Raw genomic sequence first — 12,781 nt, 5'->3', positions numbered from 1 at the left:
ACCCCTCTCAAAACCAACCCCTTGCAAACTACCACCCCATCCTCAACCTCCCTTTTCTCTCCAAAGCCCCCGAACATGCTGTCACCTCCCAAATCTGTGCCCATCTCCCTCGGAACTCCTTGTTTGAATCCCTCCCATCAGGTTTCCACCCCTGCCACGGTACTGAAAAGGCTCTTATCAAAGTCACAAATGACATCTTACGTGACTCTGACAAAGGTAAACTTACCCTCCTCGTCCTTCTCAACCTGTCTGCAACCTTTGACATGGTTGACCACACCTCTAACACCTCTCCACCTTTCTCCAGATAGGTGGCACTGCACATGGCCTGTTCCATTCTTATCTGTCTAATTACAGCCAGAGAATCACCTGCAATGGCTTCTCTTCCCACTCCTGCATCATTACGTCTGGCATCCCCCAATGATTTATCCATGGTTCCCTCCTATTACTCATCTACATGCTACCTCTTGGCGACATCATCTCAGTTTCCTTGTGGACACTGACGACACCCAACTCTACCTCACAAACACCTCTCTTACCCCTCCAATGTCTCTAAATTATCAGATTGCTTGTCCAACATCCATACTGGATAAGCAAAAATTTCTTCCAATTAAATAATGGGAAGACCAAAGCCTTTGTCTTTGGTCCCCACCACAAACTCCATTTCCTAGCCACTGACTTCATCCCTCTCTCTGGCAACTCTCTGAGGCTGAACTGGACTATTTGCAACCTTGGTGTCACATTTGACCAGCGATGAGCTTCCGACCACGTATCTGCGGCATTGCTCAGACCACTTATTTCCACCTCTGTACCATCGCCCGACTCCATCCCTGCCTCATTTCATCTGCTGCTGAAACCCTCACTCTTTGTTACTTCCAGACTTGACTAATCTAATGTGTTCCTGACCAGCCTCCTACATTCTATGCTCCGTAAACTTGTCAACCAAAACTCTGCTGCCTGTATCCTGACTTACACCAAGTTCCTTTTATCCATCACCCTTGTGCTCACTGAATTACATTACGTCCCTGTTAAGCAATGCCTCAGCTTTAAAATTCTCATCTTATTTTCAAATCCCTCCACGGCCTCTCCCCTTCCTATCTCTGTAATCTGCTCCATCTCCACAACTCTCTGAGATATCTATGCTCCTCTAATTCTGGCCTCTTGAGCATCCCCAATTTTAATTGTTCCAGTTCCAAAGGTTTCAGTTTTATCCCCCTACGCCCCCACCTAAATGAATTTCGTGCTCGGCACGACATTGAGCTCTTCTTCCGTTGCCTCCGCCTCCGGGCTCACTTCTTTGACCAGGAGTCCTCCCCTCGACCAGCAGATGCATTCACCCGCCTCCAGCATTCTCCCTCTACCTGGACCCCTCCCCCTGGCCTCTTACCCGCTCTTGATCTCTTCATTGAAAACTGTCGGAGAGACATTGGTCATCTCAATTTCTCTGCCCCCCTCACTCACTCTAACTTGTCCCCCTCTGAACTTGAGGCACTCTGTTCTCTCAGGTCTAACCCCGACATGGTCATCAAACCTACAGACAAGGGTGGTGCTGTTGTTGTATGGCGTACCGACCTCTACCTTGCAGAGGCCAACTCACCGACACTTCTTCCTACCTCCCTCTGCACCATGACCCCACCACCGAACATCAAGCTACTGTCCACAGGACTGTCACTGACCTCATCTCCTCTGGAGATCTTCCCTCTACAGCTTCCAACCTCATAGTCCCTCAACCCCGGACAGCCTGCTTCTACCTCCTTCCCAAAATCCACAAATGGGACTGTCCCAACAGAACCATTGTGGCAGCCTGCTCCTGTCCCACTGAACTTATTTCTTCCTATCTTGACTCTATCTTTTCTCAGCTGGTCCAGTCTCTTCCCACCTACATCCGTGACTCTTCTGACGCCCTACGTCATTTTGACAATTTCCAGTTTCCTGGCCCCAACCGCCTCCTCTTCACTATGGACGTCCAATCTCTCTACACCTCCATCCCCCACCAGGACGGTTTGAGGGCTCTCCGCTTCTTCCTTGAGTAGAGACCCAACCAGTTCCCATCCACCACCACCCTCCTCCGCCTGGTTGAACTTGTTCTCACATTGAACAACTTCTCCTTCAACTCCACTCACTTCCTTCAAGTAAAAGGTGTTGCAATGGGTACCCGCATGGGTCCTAGTTATGCCCGGCTTTTTGTGGGATATGTTGAGCATTCTTTGTTCCAGTCCTACTCAGTCCCCCTCCCCCAACTCTTTTTCCGGTACATTGATGACTGTATTGGTGCCATTTCCAGCTCCCGCCCCGAACTGGAAAACTTTATCAACTTTGCTTCCAATTTCCACTCTTCTCTCACCTTTACATGGTCCATCTCTGACACTTCCCTTCCCTTCCTCGACTTCTCAGTCTCCATCTCTGGGGATAGGTTGTCTACTGATATCCATTATAAACCCACCGACTCCCACAGCTACCTGGACTACACTTCTTCACACCCTGCCTCCTGTAAGGACTCCATTCCATTCTCCCAGTTTCTCCGTCTCCGACGCATCTGCTCTGATGATGCTACCTTCCATGACAGTGCTTCTGATATGTCTTCCTTTTTCCTCAACCGAGGATTCCCCCCCCACTGTTGTTGACAGGTCCGTCAACCGTGTCCGGCCCATTTCCCGCACCTCTACCCTCACCCCTTCTCCTCCCTCCTAGAACCGTGACAGGGTTCCCCTTGTCCTCACTTTCCACCCCATCAGCCTCCATATCCAAAGGATCATTCTGCGCCACTTCCGCCACCTCCAACGTGATGCCACAACCAAATGCATCTTCCCCTCCCGTCCCCTGTCAGCATTCCGAAGGAATCGTTCCCTCCGCGACACCCTGGTCCACTCCTCCATTACCCCCACCACTTCATCCCCTTCCCATGGCACCTTCCCCTGCAATCGCAGGAGGTGTAATACCTGCCCATTTACCTCCTCTCTCCTCACTATCCCAGGCTCCAAACACTCCTTTCAGGTGAAGCAGCGATTTACTTGTACTTCTTTCAATGTAATATACTGTATTCACTGCTCACAATGTGGTCTCCTCTACATTGGGGAGACCAAACGCAGACTGGGTGACCGCTTTGCGGAACACCTTCGCTCAGTCCGCAAGCAGGATCCTGAGCTTCCGGTTGCTTGCCATTTCAACACTCCCCCCTGCTCTCATGCTCACATCTCTGTCCTGGGCTTGCTGCAGTCTTCCAGTGAACATCAATGCAAGCTGGGAGGAACAGCATCTCATTTACCGATTAGGCACACTACAGCCTGCCGGACTGAACATTGAGTTCAATAATTTCGGAGCATGCCGGGACCCCAATTTTACTTTTATTTTTAGTTATTTTTTTCTTTTTTACATTTTTTACATTTTTTTGGGTATATTTATTTCATTTCATCTTAGTTTGTTCAGTTTGCTTACCCACTGTTTTTTTTCATGTTTGTGCTTGCCGCTGTTCAATCTTCAGTCCGTTAACACCCTATCTGTACTAATGCTTTGTCTTTCAACATAACATTAACATATTGTTTGCCTTTGCTCCATGACCTTCTGGTCAGCTAATCTGTGGCTTTGTCCAATCTACACCTTCTCCTTTGTTATCTCTTGCCCCACCCCTGCTTTACTTGCTTATAACATTTGACATTTCTAATATTTGCCAGTTCCGAAGAAGGGTCACTGACCCGAAACATTAACTCTGCTTCTCTCTCCACAGATGCTGCCAGACCTGCTGAGTATTTCCAGCATTTCTTGTTTTTATTTCAGATCTCCAGCATCCGTAGTATTTTGTTTTTGTTTAATTGTTCCACCATTGGTGGTTGGCCCTTCAGCTGCCAAGGCCCCAAGCTCTGGAATACCCCCCCCCCCCCCACCCCAAACCTCTCCACCTCTCTACCTTACTTTCCTCCTTTCGGATGCTCCTAAAAATCTAACTCTTTGACCAAGTTTTTATGTGGTTTGTTGTCAAATGTTGCTTTATAATGCTCCTGTGGAAAGCTTTGGGACATTTTGTTACGTTAAAGACATTTTGTAAATATAAATACAAGTTGTTGTTGACATCATATATATGTAAAATCAAAACTATATAGTTTCTAATTAAATCTAGTCTGAGGTTAACATTTACTACAGCGTAGGGTACAGTAACCTCGTGGTTATGATACTGCCTTAGCAACCTAGAGGTTGTGAGTTCACAATTCTACCACAGCAAGTTTTGATATTTAATTGAATAAATTTGATAATTTGTGACCAATAAAGCGGCTTGATTGTAGTAAAAACTCGACTGAATCATTAGTGTCCTTCAGCGAGGGCAACCAAGTCTGGCGTACATGCCAGTTCAGTCCCACACTATGCAATTGACTCTGAATGCAACAAGTACTGGCTGGCAAGTCTCATCCACATCTTAAGAACAAATTAGTACATGCTTAAATGTCTATGTTACCCTTCCTAAAATTTCACCATTTCTTACACCACATTTGTACAATCTTCCTGCTCTGGTGTCACCATTTTATTTATTTCAAGTCAGAATGATTCAGTTTGGCTGAGCCACTGGGCTCGGGTAAAATACTGCAATCGGGATACCTCTTGGAATTGGGCATTTTATTGATTACTAAGATACTAAGATTCCTAAGATTTAAATAGGTATTTAAATGTTTTATTAGAGATGAAAAACGCAAACAAAAGCAGAAATATTGGATATGTAGACAGAGGCTGGAGGAGAAAGACAGGTCAGTGTTTTGTGGGAGACCATTTAATAGAGTTACACCATCAGACTTTGTGGCAATTCCGATAAAGGGTCCCATCTGAAATATTAATGTATCTTTTGCTTTCAGATGCTGACTGACCTACTCTGAATTAGTATTTTTTCTGTTTTCTATCTTTATTATCAAAATATCCACTGTAATGAGGCTTATCTGGTGTAAGAAAAATTCTATTTTCATTAAGCATCCCAATAAACAGGCTTCATTTAACCTCCAAGCTATCTGCAGCCAAACAGGTTTTCAGACAATGATTTGATTTTATCCATTTCTTCCTCTAATACTTTGAATTTTTAAAATGATCTCCCATTCTTTTTTCTCTAGCAATCTTCATGAAATGAAATTTCTGCAACTTGTTCCCGCTATCGGGCACAGTGAAAAATACAATTTTAAGTAATTTCCACCATCAAATAAGAAATTATTTCAATTCCAAAGAGTCAAGAAACATTTAAATTTTGCTGATTTGTATCATACATTTATCTCCCGATGTTACTTTGTTGCCAGATACAATCCTCATTGCATAATATTAAAATCATTCAAAAAAACTTACCTGTAATTGAGTTGAACACAGACCTCAAGGGGTATTTCTTCAGCTCGGGACATCAAAAGGGCGCATGGCTTTGCCGGCAGTATGCCGCGCTGGAAGCCCGCCCAGCTTGTCCCAATGGTAGGCCCTGCTGCAGGAAGAACAGGAAGCTTTCCCTGCAAACTATGAACCAGGTAAGTCTGTATTTTTTTGTGAAGTCAGTGGCGTACGCCACAACTTTGCTGCTTACAGGAAGGCCGGGGCCCATCAGTCACAGAGGAGCTGTGCAAGCTTGCAGGCAGTTCCTAATGTTGCTTTATGGCACTTTGTACGAACCAGCAGTATTCTGAGCAAACTTGTATTGATTTAGTGGGAAATGTACAAACCTGTGCACATGTTCCACCTGAAGAGATCTCAGACTGGCTGTGTGTGAATGAACACTTATGATACAAATCTGCTTCCTTTAAAAACAGCAGCACTGACAGCAGGAAACTAAGTTCCACGCTGCACCATCCTTTTCAGCTTATGTCATTAAAATGAGACTGTCCCCAGTGACTATTGTGAAAGCCCCCTGTCAATCATGAAAAATCAGTAAGATTTTCCTACCTTTGGTCCTGACATTCCTGGAGATCCTTGAGGCCCTGGTGGTCCCTGATGTCCCAGAAACAAAAAAGAATTATTTTGCATGGAAAGAATTGAAATATTTTTCGATCAACATGCTTCCATAGACCGTGCAATTTGCCTTTATAAAATCAAAAATGAAAGCACAACAGTACAAAACAGAGCTGAGCGGGTACGGGGTAATAATGTTTATGGTAAAAGGCATTAAGTTAATCAAAAACTAATGAAGAATGTAAGCCTTCAGTGGTTATTATAGTTCACTAATAAGGTGTACCAAGAAGCTTACTTTAATGGCAGGTTATGTACAAAGAGACATTTTCTTCACTCTGCACAGTGTATTAACACTGTTACTGATCTGAGCTTCAGCATATCAGACAATTATTTACAATAGCCTGAATTCATAATAATACAGCCACAAGTCATAACAGCTCATGCAGTAACCCTCAGGAATCCATCTAGTTACCGTGACAGTTAAGGTGGTGATCCTCTGTTGGGAATGCCAAAATTAAAGAAAGAAAACATAAGGACAAACTTGCAAAAGTTTTAACTGATCTATTCTGTAATTTATTTCTGCAGTTGGACATTTACTGAAAACCCATTGGACATTGAATACATTACTGCAAGTTGGCTGGCTAGTTTTATTTACCAGGGCCAGGAGTTTCCAGGGAGCTGCTCCTTCTCCATTGCTGTAACTTTGCTGGAAACAACATTTGTGCATGAAAACGGGGTTTCCTCCAGGCTTCTGATTCAGCAGCTCTGAGGATACTCCCAGTCCAGTTATCTGTGTTTGCTACCTTTAGATTAATCGAACAATTCTTGTGTTGGTGCAACAAAGGCTAAAATGGTAGATTTGCCTCTTTAGTGGCTGATGTACGGGGGGGTGGGGGAGCTCTTGTTGGCAATATGGAATGGAGCCAGCCAGTTGTGAAGGAAAAGGGGATAAGGAGGATTTGGGGTTTTTTTTTGCAGCACGATCCCCATATTCTTCCAATTGACTTAAAATGATCTACTAGCACCTTACATACTGGCCCACCAGTGTGCTTCAAGGCCAACTGCAGAAGAGCACATCCCACTCTTGTAGAGTGACATTTCCTTTTCTTATATCAGGCAGATGAAAGTTGTGAAATTTTCTAATTAGGATCAGTTTATTCACAATTCTTAACTGTGGATTTTTGCCCATTAGGAGCAGGGTGAGACAGCTCAAGCACATTTGAATCAATTACCTCAGTGTTGTTAGCAGAAAGAGAGTTTCATTGTGTCTGCTTGGGCCGGTTCAAATCCAGGACCCAGAAATGAAAGGACATTGTCCATATTAAGGGAAGCAATTAGGGGGTAATTTTCACCATTACCACTTGAGCATTGACCTGGCGGTGCGGATTGCCCGTCTGCTTTCGATCCAGCCCATTCCATTGAAATCAATGGAAATTAAAATCGGAAATTTTTATAACAGACAGACAACCCGCTTCGCCAGTTTACTGCCCAAGCAGTGAAGGTGAGAATTATCACCTTAGTCTCGTGATTATGCATTCCCCATTATCCTCTGTATGCCAGCAATGCAGATTCCACAGGCAAAGGCCAACTAAGGGAACATTAGGGTTTTAATGCAGATACTCCCACATGATCTTTTAGATTTTCAATAATGCATGTTTATTACTGGATAAAATTTCTAGGATAAAATGCACTTGTAAACTTTGACATAAACTGTTTTATTACAATATAACAGCCCGCACAGACGGACAGAAGCCTTCAAGGTTGCCATGGTAAATAAGACATGAAAACACAATCCAAGGCCTTAAAATCAATGGCTTAAACACTATCAACAATAACTTTACCTTAAAATGACAGTGTTTTAAAGTTAAGCATTACTTGATTAATATATACGTCTAGCAATCTGAGCTCACTGTTGTCCTAGACAATCTAAAAGGACTAGCTGGTCTTAACAACACATCTGGTACCTATATCTATTTCTATGATGTAGGCTCAATGGAAAACAAAGTAAGGAGTTTATAACTGCACAATTATTTTTCGCCAACAGTATTATATGGATGGCAAAATAGACCAGTATAGATCTGCTCCATATGATGAGACATGGGAATATCACAAACAGGAGGTCGTAGTCTTTCATGATCCCAATCTAATATTTGCATTCTGAGTTCAGTTTGCTTTCAAAGTCAAATTAATCTTATAAAAGCTTTGACAACATTGAGATAAAATGAATTTCTTATATCAACAGATGTTTGAGAACACAGAAACAAACAGAAGAGCCAGAAATAAAATTGAGATCTAAATAGAGATATAGGGGCTGAGATTCCTCAATCCCGCTTCGCTGCCATGAGTGTTTCGGTGATGACCTCTGCTCCTGACCCCACCAGGGTATCTGAGTTTAGGGTGGGGTCAGATAATTTGCACAATTTTGACCATCAGCGACACCAGTGTGGGAGTACCAATGGGATTGTGGGGAGCGCGGGTGGTCCAGGATCTTACAGCACTGACAAGCCGTTTGGGAAGAAGGCGGTACAGCTGTCAGAAATTTGCAGAATGGTGGAAATCAGGCATCTCTTTATGAGGGCCAATCCTATTGCTGCTTCCAGATCCTAACGGGTATGGATCCACAGCATAAAACCACTCATAACTTAGCACTAGTTTGATTCTAAGCTGACAATTCACCTCGAGACTCCATGAGGATAGCTGGTGCAGGAAATAAAAATGTCATGCTGGTGCAGTAAAGAGTATTCTTTGAGGGTGGGGGAAGGCATATTATTGAGGCAGAGTAACTTTACTCGCTCTCTAACATGCAATGCCTGATCAGGCATATGCTGTCATCGAGTGCCTGAAATGAGAAAGTGCTCAATTTCCCTATGCTGATATCCCTCACCTCGACAAACAAAAATAAACATCTAAAAATGAAATACAGGATCTGATATCAGACTGAACTATTTCTCCTGAAACACATCTTGTCCTGCATAATTTTTGACATTTAAAGAAAACTGTTATTTTGTGCAAAATCTTAAAGCAGTAGAGTTACAGTTGCACTCACCTGTAGTGCTTGATGGATATTGCCATTGTAGTCTATTATCTCTGTTACCCCTTGTTCTCCTTTCTGTCCAGGTGGACCCTAAAGGAGCATCATTACAGTCTGCAGTGAATTCAGGCCCACAGATGTAAAATGTATGACAACTGATTGAAGAATACCGGAAAATATAAAGCAACTTACTCTGGGTCCCATAAGCCCTGAATCCCCAGGGTCTCCACGGTCACCCTGGAACACAGAAATAATTATAATCCATGTTAGAGATCTGTGTGCACAAAAGATATGAGACGGATTAAGGGTCCCTAGCCCATTGATGTACTAGTACAATTACAGGGAGATCTGGAGCAGAATGTTGAGTATAACACTGTAAGTATGACAGAGAAAATTCACACGAGACGTACCATATAGTAAGATTGGGCAGTGATCGTCAGGAAGCAATCTGACTGAGCTGTTCAAACAATAACTTATGAGAGTGAATCTCAATGGATTTCTGTCTTTGAGTTAAACTTCATGGTATGCAACCAACTAGCTCACAAAGTTAAACATTTGGATGCTCCTGACTTCAATTGTACATAATACTCTTTAGAATTGTACCACCTCAACATTGAAGAGAACAGAAATCTGGCCAGTTTCAGTTCATCTGCAAATTTTGGCACTGTTTTTCAGATAGTACCTTTATATACATATATACATTAATATATTAATATACGCACCATATATATTCTGCAACATATGCAATCAGATTACAACCTTCAAATCTTTTGGGCCTCCTTATCTCGAGAGACAATGGATACGCGCCTGGAGGTGGTCAGTGGTTTGTGAAGCAGCGCCTGGAGTGGCTATAAAGGCCAATTTTGGAGTGACAGGCTCTTCCACAGGTGCTGCAGAGAAATTTGTTTGTTGGGGCTGTTGCACAGTTGGCTCTCCCCTTGCGCCTCTGTCTTTTTTCCTGCCAACTACTAAGTCTCTTCGACTCGCCACAATTTAGCCCTGTCTTTATGGCTGCCCGCCAGCTCTGGCGAATGCTGGCAACTGACTCCCACGACTTGTGATCAATGTCACACGATTTCATGTCGCGTTTGCAGACGTCTTTATAACGGAGACATGGACGGCCGGTGGGTCTGATACCAGTGGCGAGCTCGCTGTACAATGTGTCTTTGGGGATCCTGCCATCTTCCATGCGGCTCACATGGCCAAGCCATCTCAAGCGCCGCTGACTCAGTAGTGTGTATAAGCTGGGGATGTTGGCCGCTTCAAGGACTTCTGTGTTGGAGATATAGTCCTGCCACCTGATGCCAAGTATTCTCCGAAGGCAGCGAAGATGGAATGAATTGAGACGTCGCTCTTGGCTGGCATACGTTGTCCAGGCCTCGCTGCCGTAGAGCAAGGTACTGAGGACACAGGCCTGATACACTCGGACTTTTGTGTTCCGTGTCAGTGCGCCATTTTCCCACACTCTCTTGGCCAGTCTGAACATAGCAGTGGAAGCCTTACCCATGCGCTTGTTGATTTCTGCATCTAGAGACAGGTTACTGGTGATAGTTGAGCCTAGGTAGGTGAACTCTTGAACCACTTCCAGAGCGTGGTCGCCAATATTGATGGATGGAGCATTTCTGACATCCTGCCCCATGATGTTCGTTTTCTTGAGGCTGATGGTTAGGCCAAATTCATTGCAGGCAGACGCAAACCTGTCGATGAGACTCTGCAGGCATTCTTCAGTGTGAGATGTTAAAGCAGCATCGTCAGCAAAGAGGAGTTCTCTGATGAGGACTTTCCGTACTTTGGACTTCGCTCTTAGACGGGCAAGGTTGAACAACCTGCCCCCTGATCTTGTGTGGAGGAAAATTCCTTCTTCAGAGGATTTGAACGCATGTGAAAGCAGCAGGGAGAAGAAAATCCCAAAAAGTGTGGGTGCGAGAACACAGCCCTGTTTCACACCACTCAGGATAGGAAAGGGCTCTGATGAGGAACCACCATGTTGAATTGTGCCTTTCATATTGTCATGGAATGAGGTGATGATACTTAGTAGCTTTGGTGGACATCCGATCTTTTCTAGTAGTCTGAAGAGACCACGTCTGCTGACGAGGTCAAAGGCTTTGGTGAGATCAATGAAAGCAATGTAGAGGGGCATCTGTTGTTCACGGCATTTCTCCTGTATCTGACGAAGGGAGAACAGCATGTCAATAGTCGATCTCTCTGCACGAAAGCCACACTGTGCCTCAGGGTAGACGCGCTCGGCCAGCTTCTGGAGCCTGTTCAGAGCGACTCGAGCAAAGACTTTCCCCACTATGCTGAGCAGGGAGATTCCACGGTAGTTGTTGCAGTCACCGCGGTCACCTTTGTTTTTATAGAGGGTGATGATGTTGGCATCGCGCATGTCCTGGGGTACTGCTCCCTCGTCCCAGCACAGGCATAGCAGTTCATGTAGTGCTGAGAGTATAGCAGGCTTGGCACTCTTGATTATTTCAGGGGTAATGCTGTCCTTCCCAGGGGCTTTTCCGCTGGCTAGGGAATCAATGGCATCACTGAGTTCCGATTTGGTTGGCTGTATGTCCAGCTCATCCATGACTGGTAGAGGCTGGGCTGCATTGAGGGCAGTCTCAGTGACAGCATTCTCCCTGGAGTACAGTTCTAGGTAGTGCTCAACCCAGCGGTCCATCTGTTTGCGTTGGTCAGTGATTATGTCCCCCGATTTAGATTTGAGGGGGGTGATCTTCTTGATGGTTGGCCCAAGAGCTCTCTTCATGCCATCATACATTCCTCTGATGTTTCCGGTGTCTGAGGCCAGCTGAATATGACTGCATAGGTGTTGCCAGTAGTCGTTTGCGCAACGCCTAGCTGTTCTTTGTGCAGTACTTCTGGCTGCTTTAAGTGCTGCGGATGTTAAATCGCTGGGGGCTTTCTTGTAGTTCAAAAGTGCAATGCGCTTAGCGGCTATGACAGGTTCCAGCTCTTCATTATGAGATTGAAACCAGTCTGCATTTCTCTTCGCACTTTTGCCGTAGGTGGTCAAAGCTGACTCATAGATGGCGTCTCTGATGTGGGCCCACTTGGTCTCAGCATCCCCTGTGGGAGTGTTTTGAAGGGCTGTTACAAGTGAATTTAGAAATTTTTGTAACAGCTGTGGGTGAGAAATTCTGCTCGTGTTGATGCGCGGGTGGCCCTTCTGCTTGGATATATACTTCCATATATATTATGTTACAGTAACATATGCTGTGAATTCTGTGATTTTATTCCTTTAATTTGTTATATTATGACATAGCTAATGGTTGATGACATCCACATTGAAAGAATAATGACTATGATGATCACTGCCAGTTTATCAACTGATAGCTAACAATTTAGATGGAGAAACAACAGAGAAACATTTGATTAGAACATGAGTGATTGGTCCCGCTATTGACAGCAAAACCTCATGATTAAAAACATCAAAGTTACAAACTGTCCAGTCTACCAACTGCACTGTGCATCTCCATTAAATACCATATTGTTTGAATTATTAATTGGATTGTGTTTCTGTCAGGTATTAGTTTAGTTTAGAGATACAGCACTGAAACAGGCCCTTCAGCCCACCGAGTCTGTGCCGACCATCAACCACCCATTTATACTAATCCTACACTAATTCCATATTCCTACCACATCCCCACCTGTCCCTATATTTCCCTACCACCTACCTATACTAGGGGCAATTTATAATGGCTAATTTACCTATCAACCTGCAAGTCTTTGGCATGTGGGAGGAAACCGGAGCACCCGGAGGAAACCCACACAGACACCGGGAGAACTTGCAAACTCCACACAGGCAGGACCCAGAATTGAACCCGGGTCACTGGAGCTGTGAGG

At 44.4% G+C, this 12,781-nt stretch overlaps 1 protein-coding gene across 1 annotated transcript in view; it reads right to left on the bottom strand.

Annotated features, from left to right (window-relative positions):
* LOC137369605 (collagen alpha-1(XXV) chain-like) overlaps positions 1–12,781 on the bottom strand; it is a 164,022-nt gene that overhangs the window by 26,632 nt on the left and 124,609 nt on the right. The window contains exons 17-19 of the mRNA XM_068030959.1: positions 9,122–9,166; positions 8,945–9,022; positions 5,893–5,937 (exon numbers count right to left, since the gene is read on the bottom strand). Of these exons, the coding sequence (XP_067887060.1) occupies positions 5,893–5,937; positions 8,945–9,022; positions 9,122–9,166 (168 nt within the window). The remainder of the gene's footprint in view (positions 1–5,892; positions 5,938–8,944; positions 9,023–9,121; positions 9,167–12,781) is intronic.

This window comes from Heterodontus francisci, chromosome 1 (genome assembly GCF_036365525.1).
Source record: "Heterodontus francisci isolate sHetFra1 chromosome 1, sHetFra1.hap1, whole genome shotgun sequence".
Lineage (NCBI taxonomy): Eukaryota > Metazoa > Chordata > Chondrichthyes > Heterodontiformes > Heterodontidae > Heterodontus > Heterodontus francisci.
Note: the sequence above shows the minus strand (reverse complement) of the source record. Positions and strands in the feature narration are given on the sequence as shown.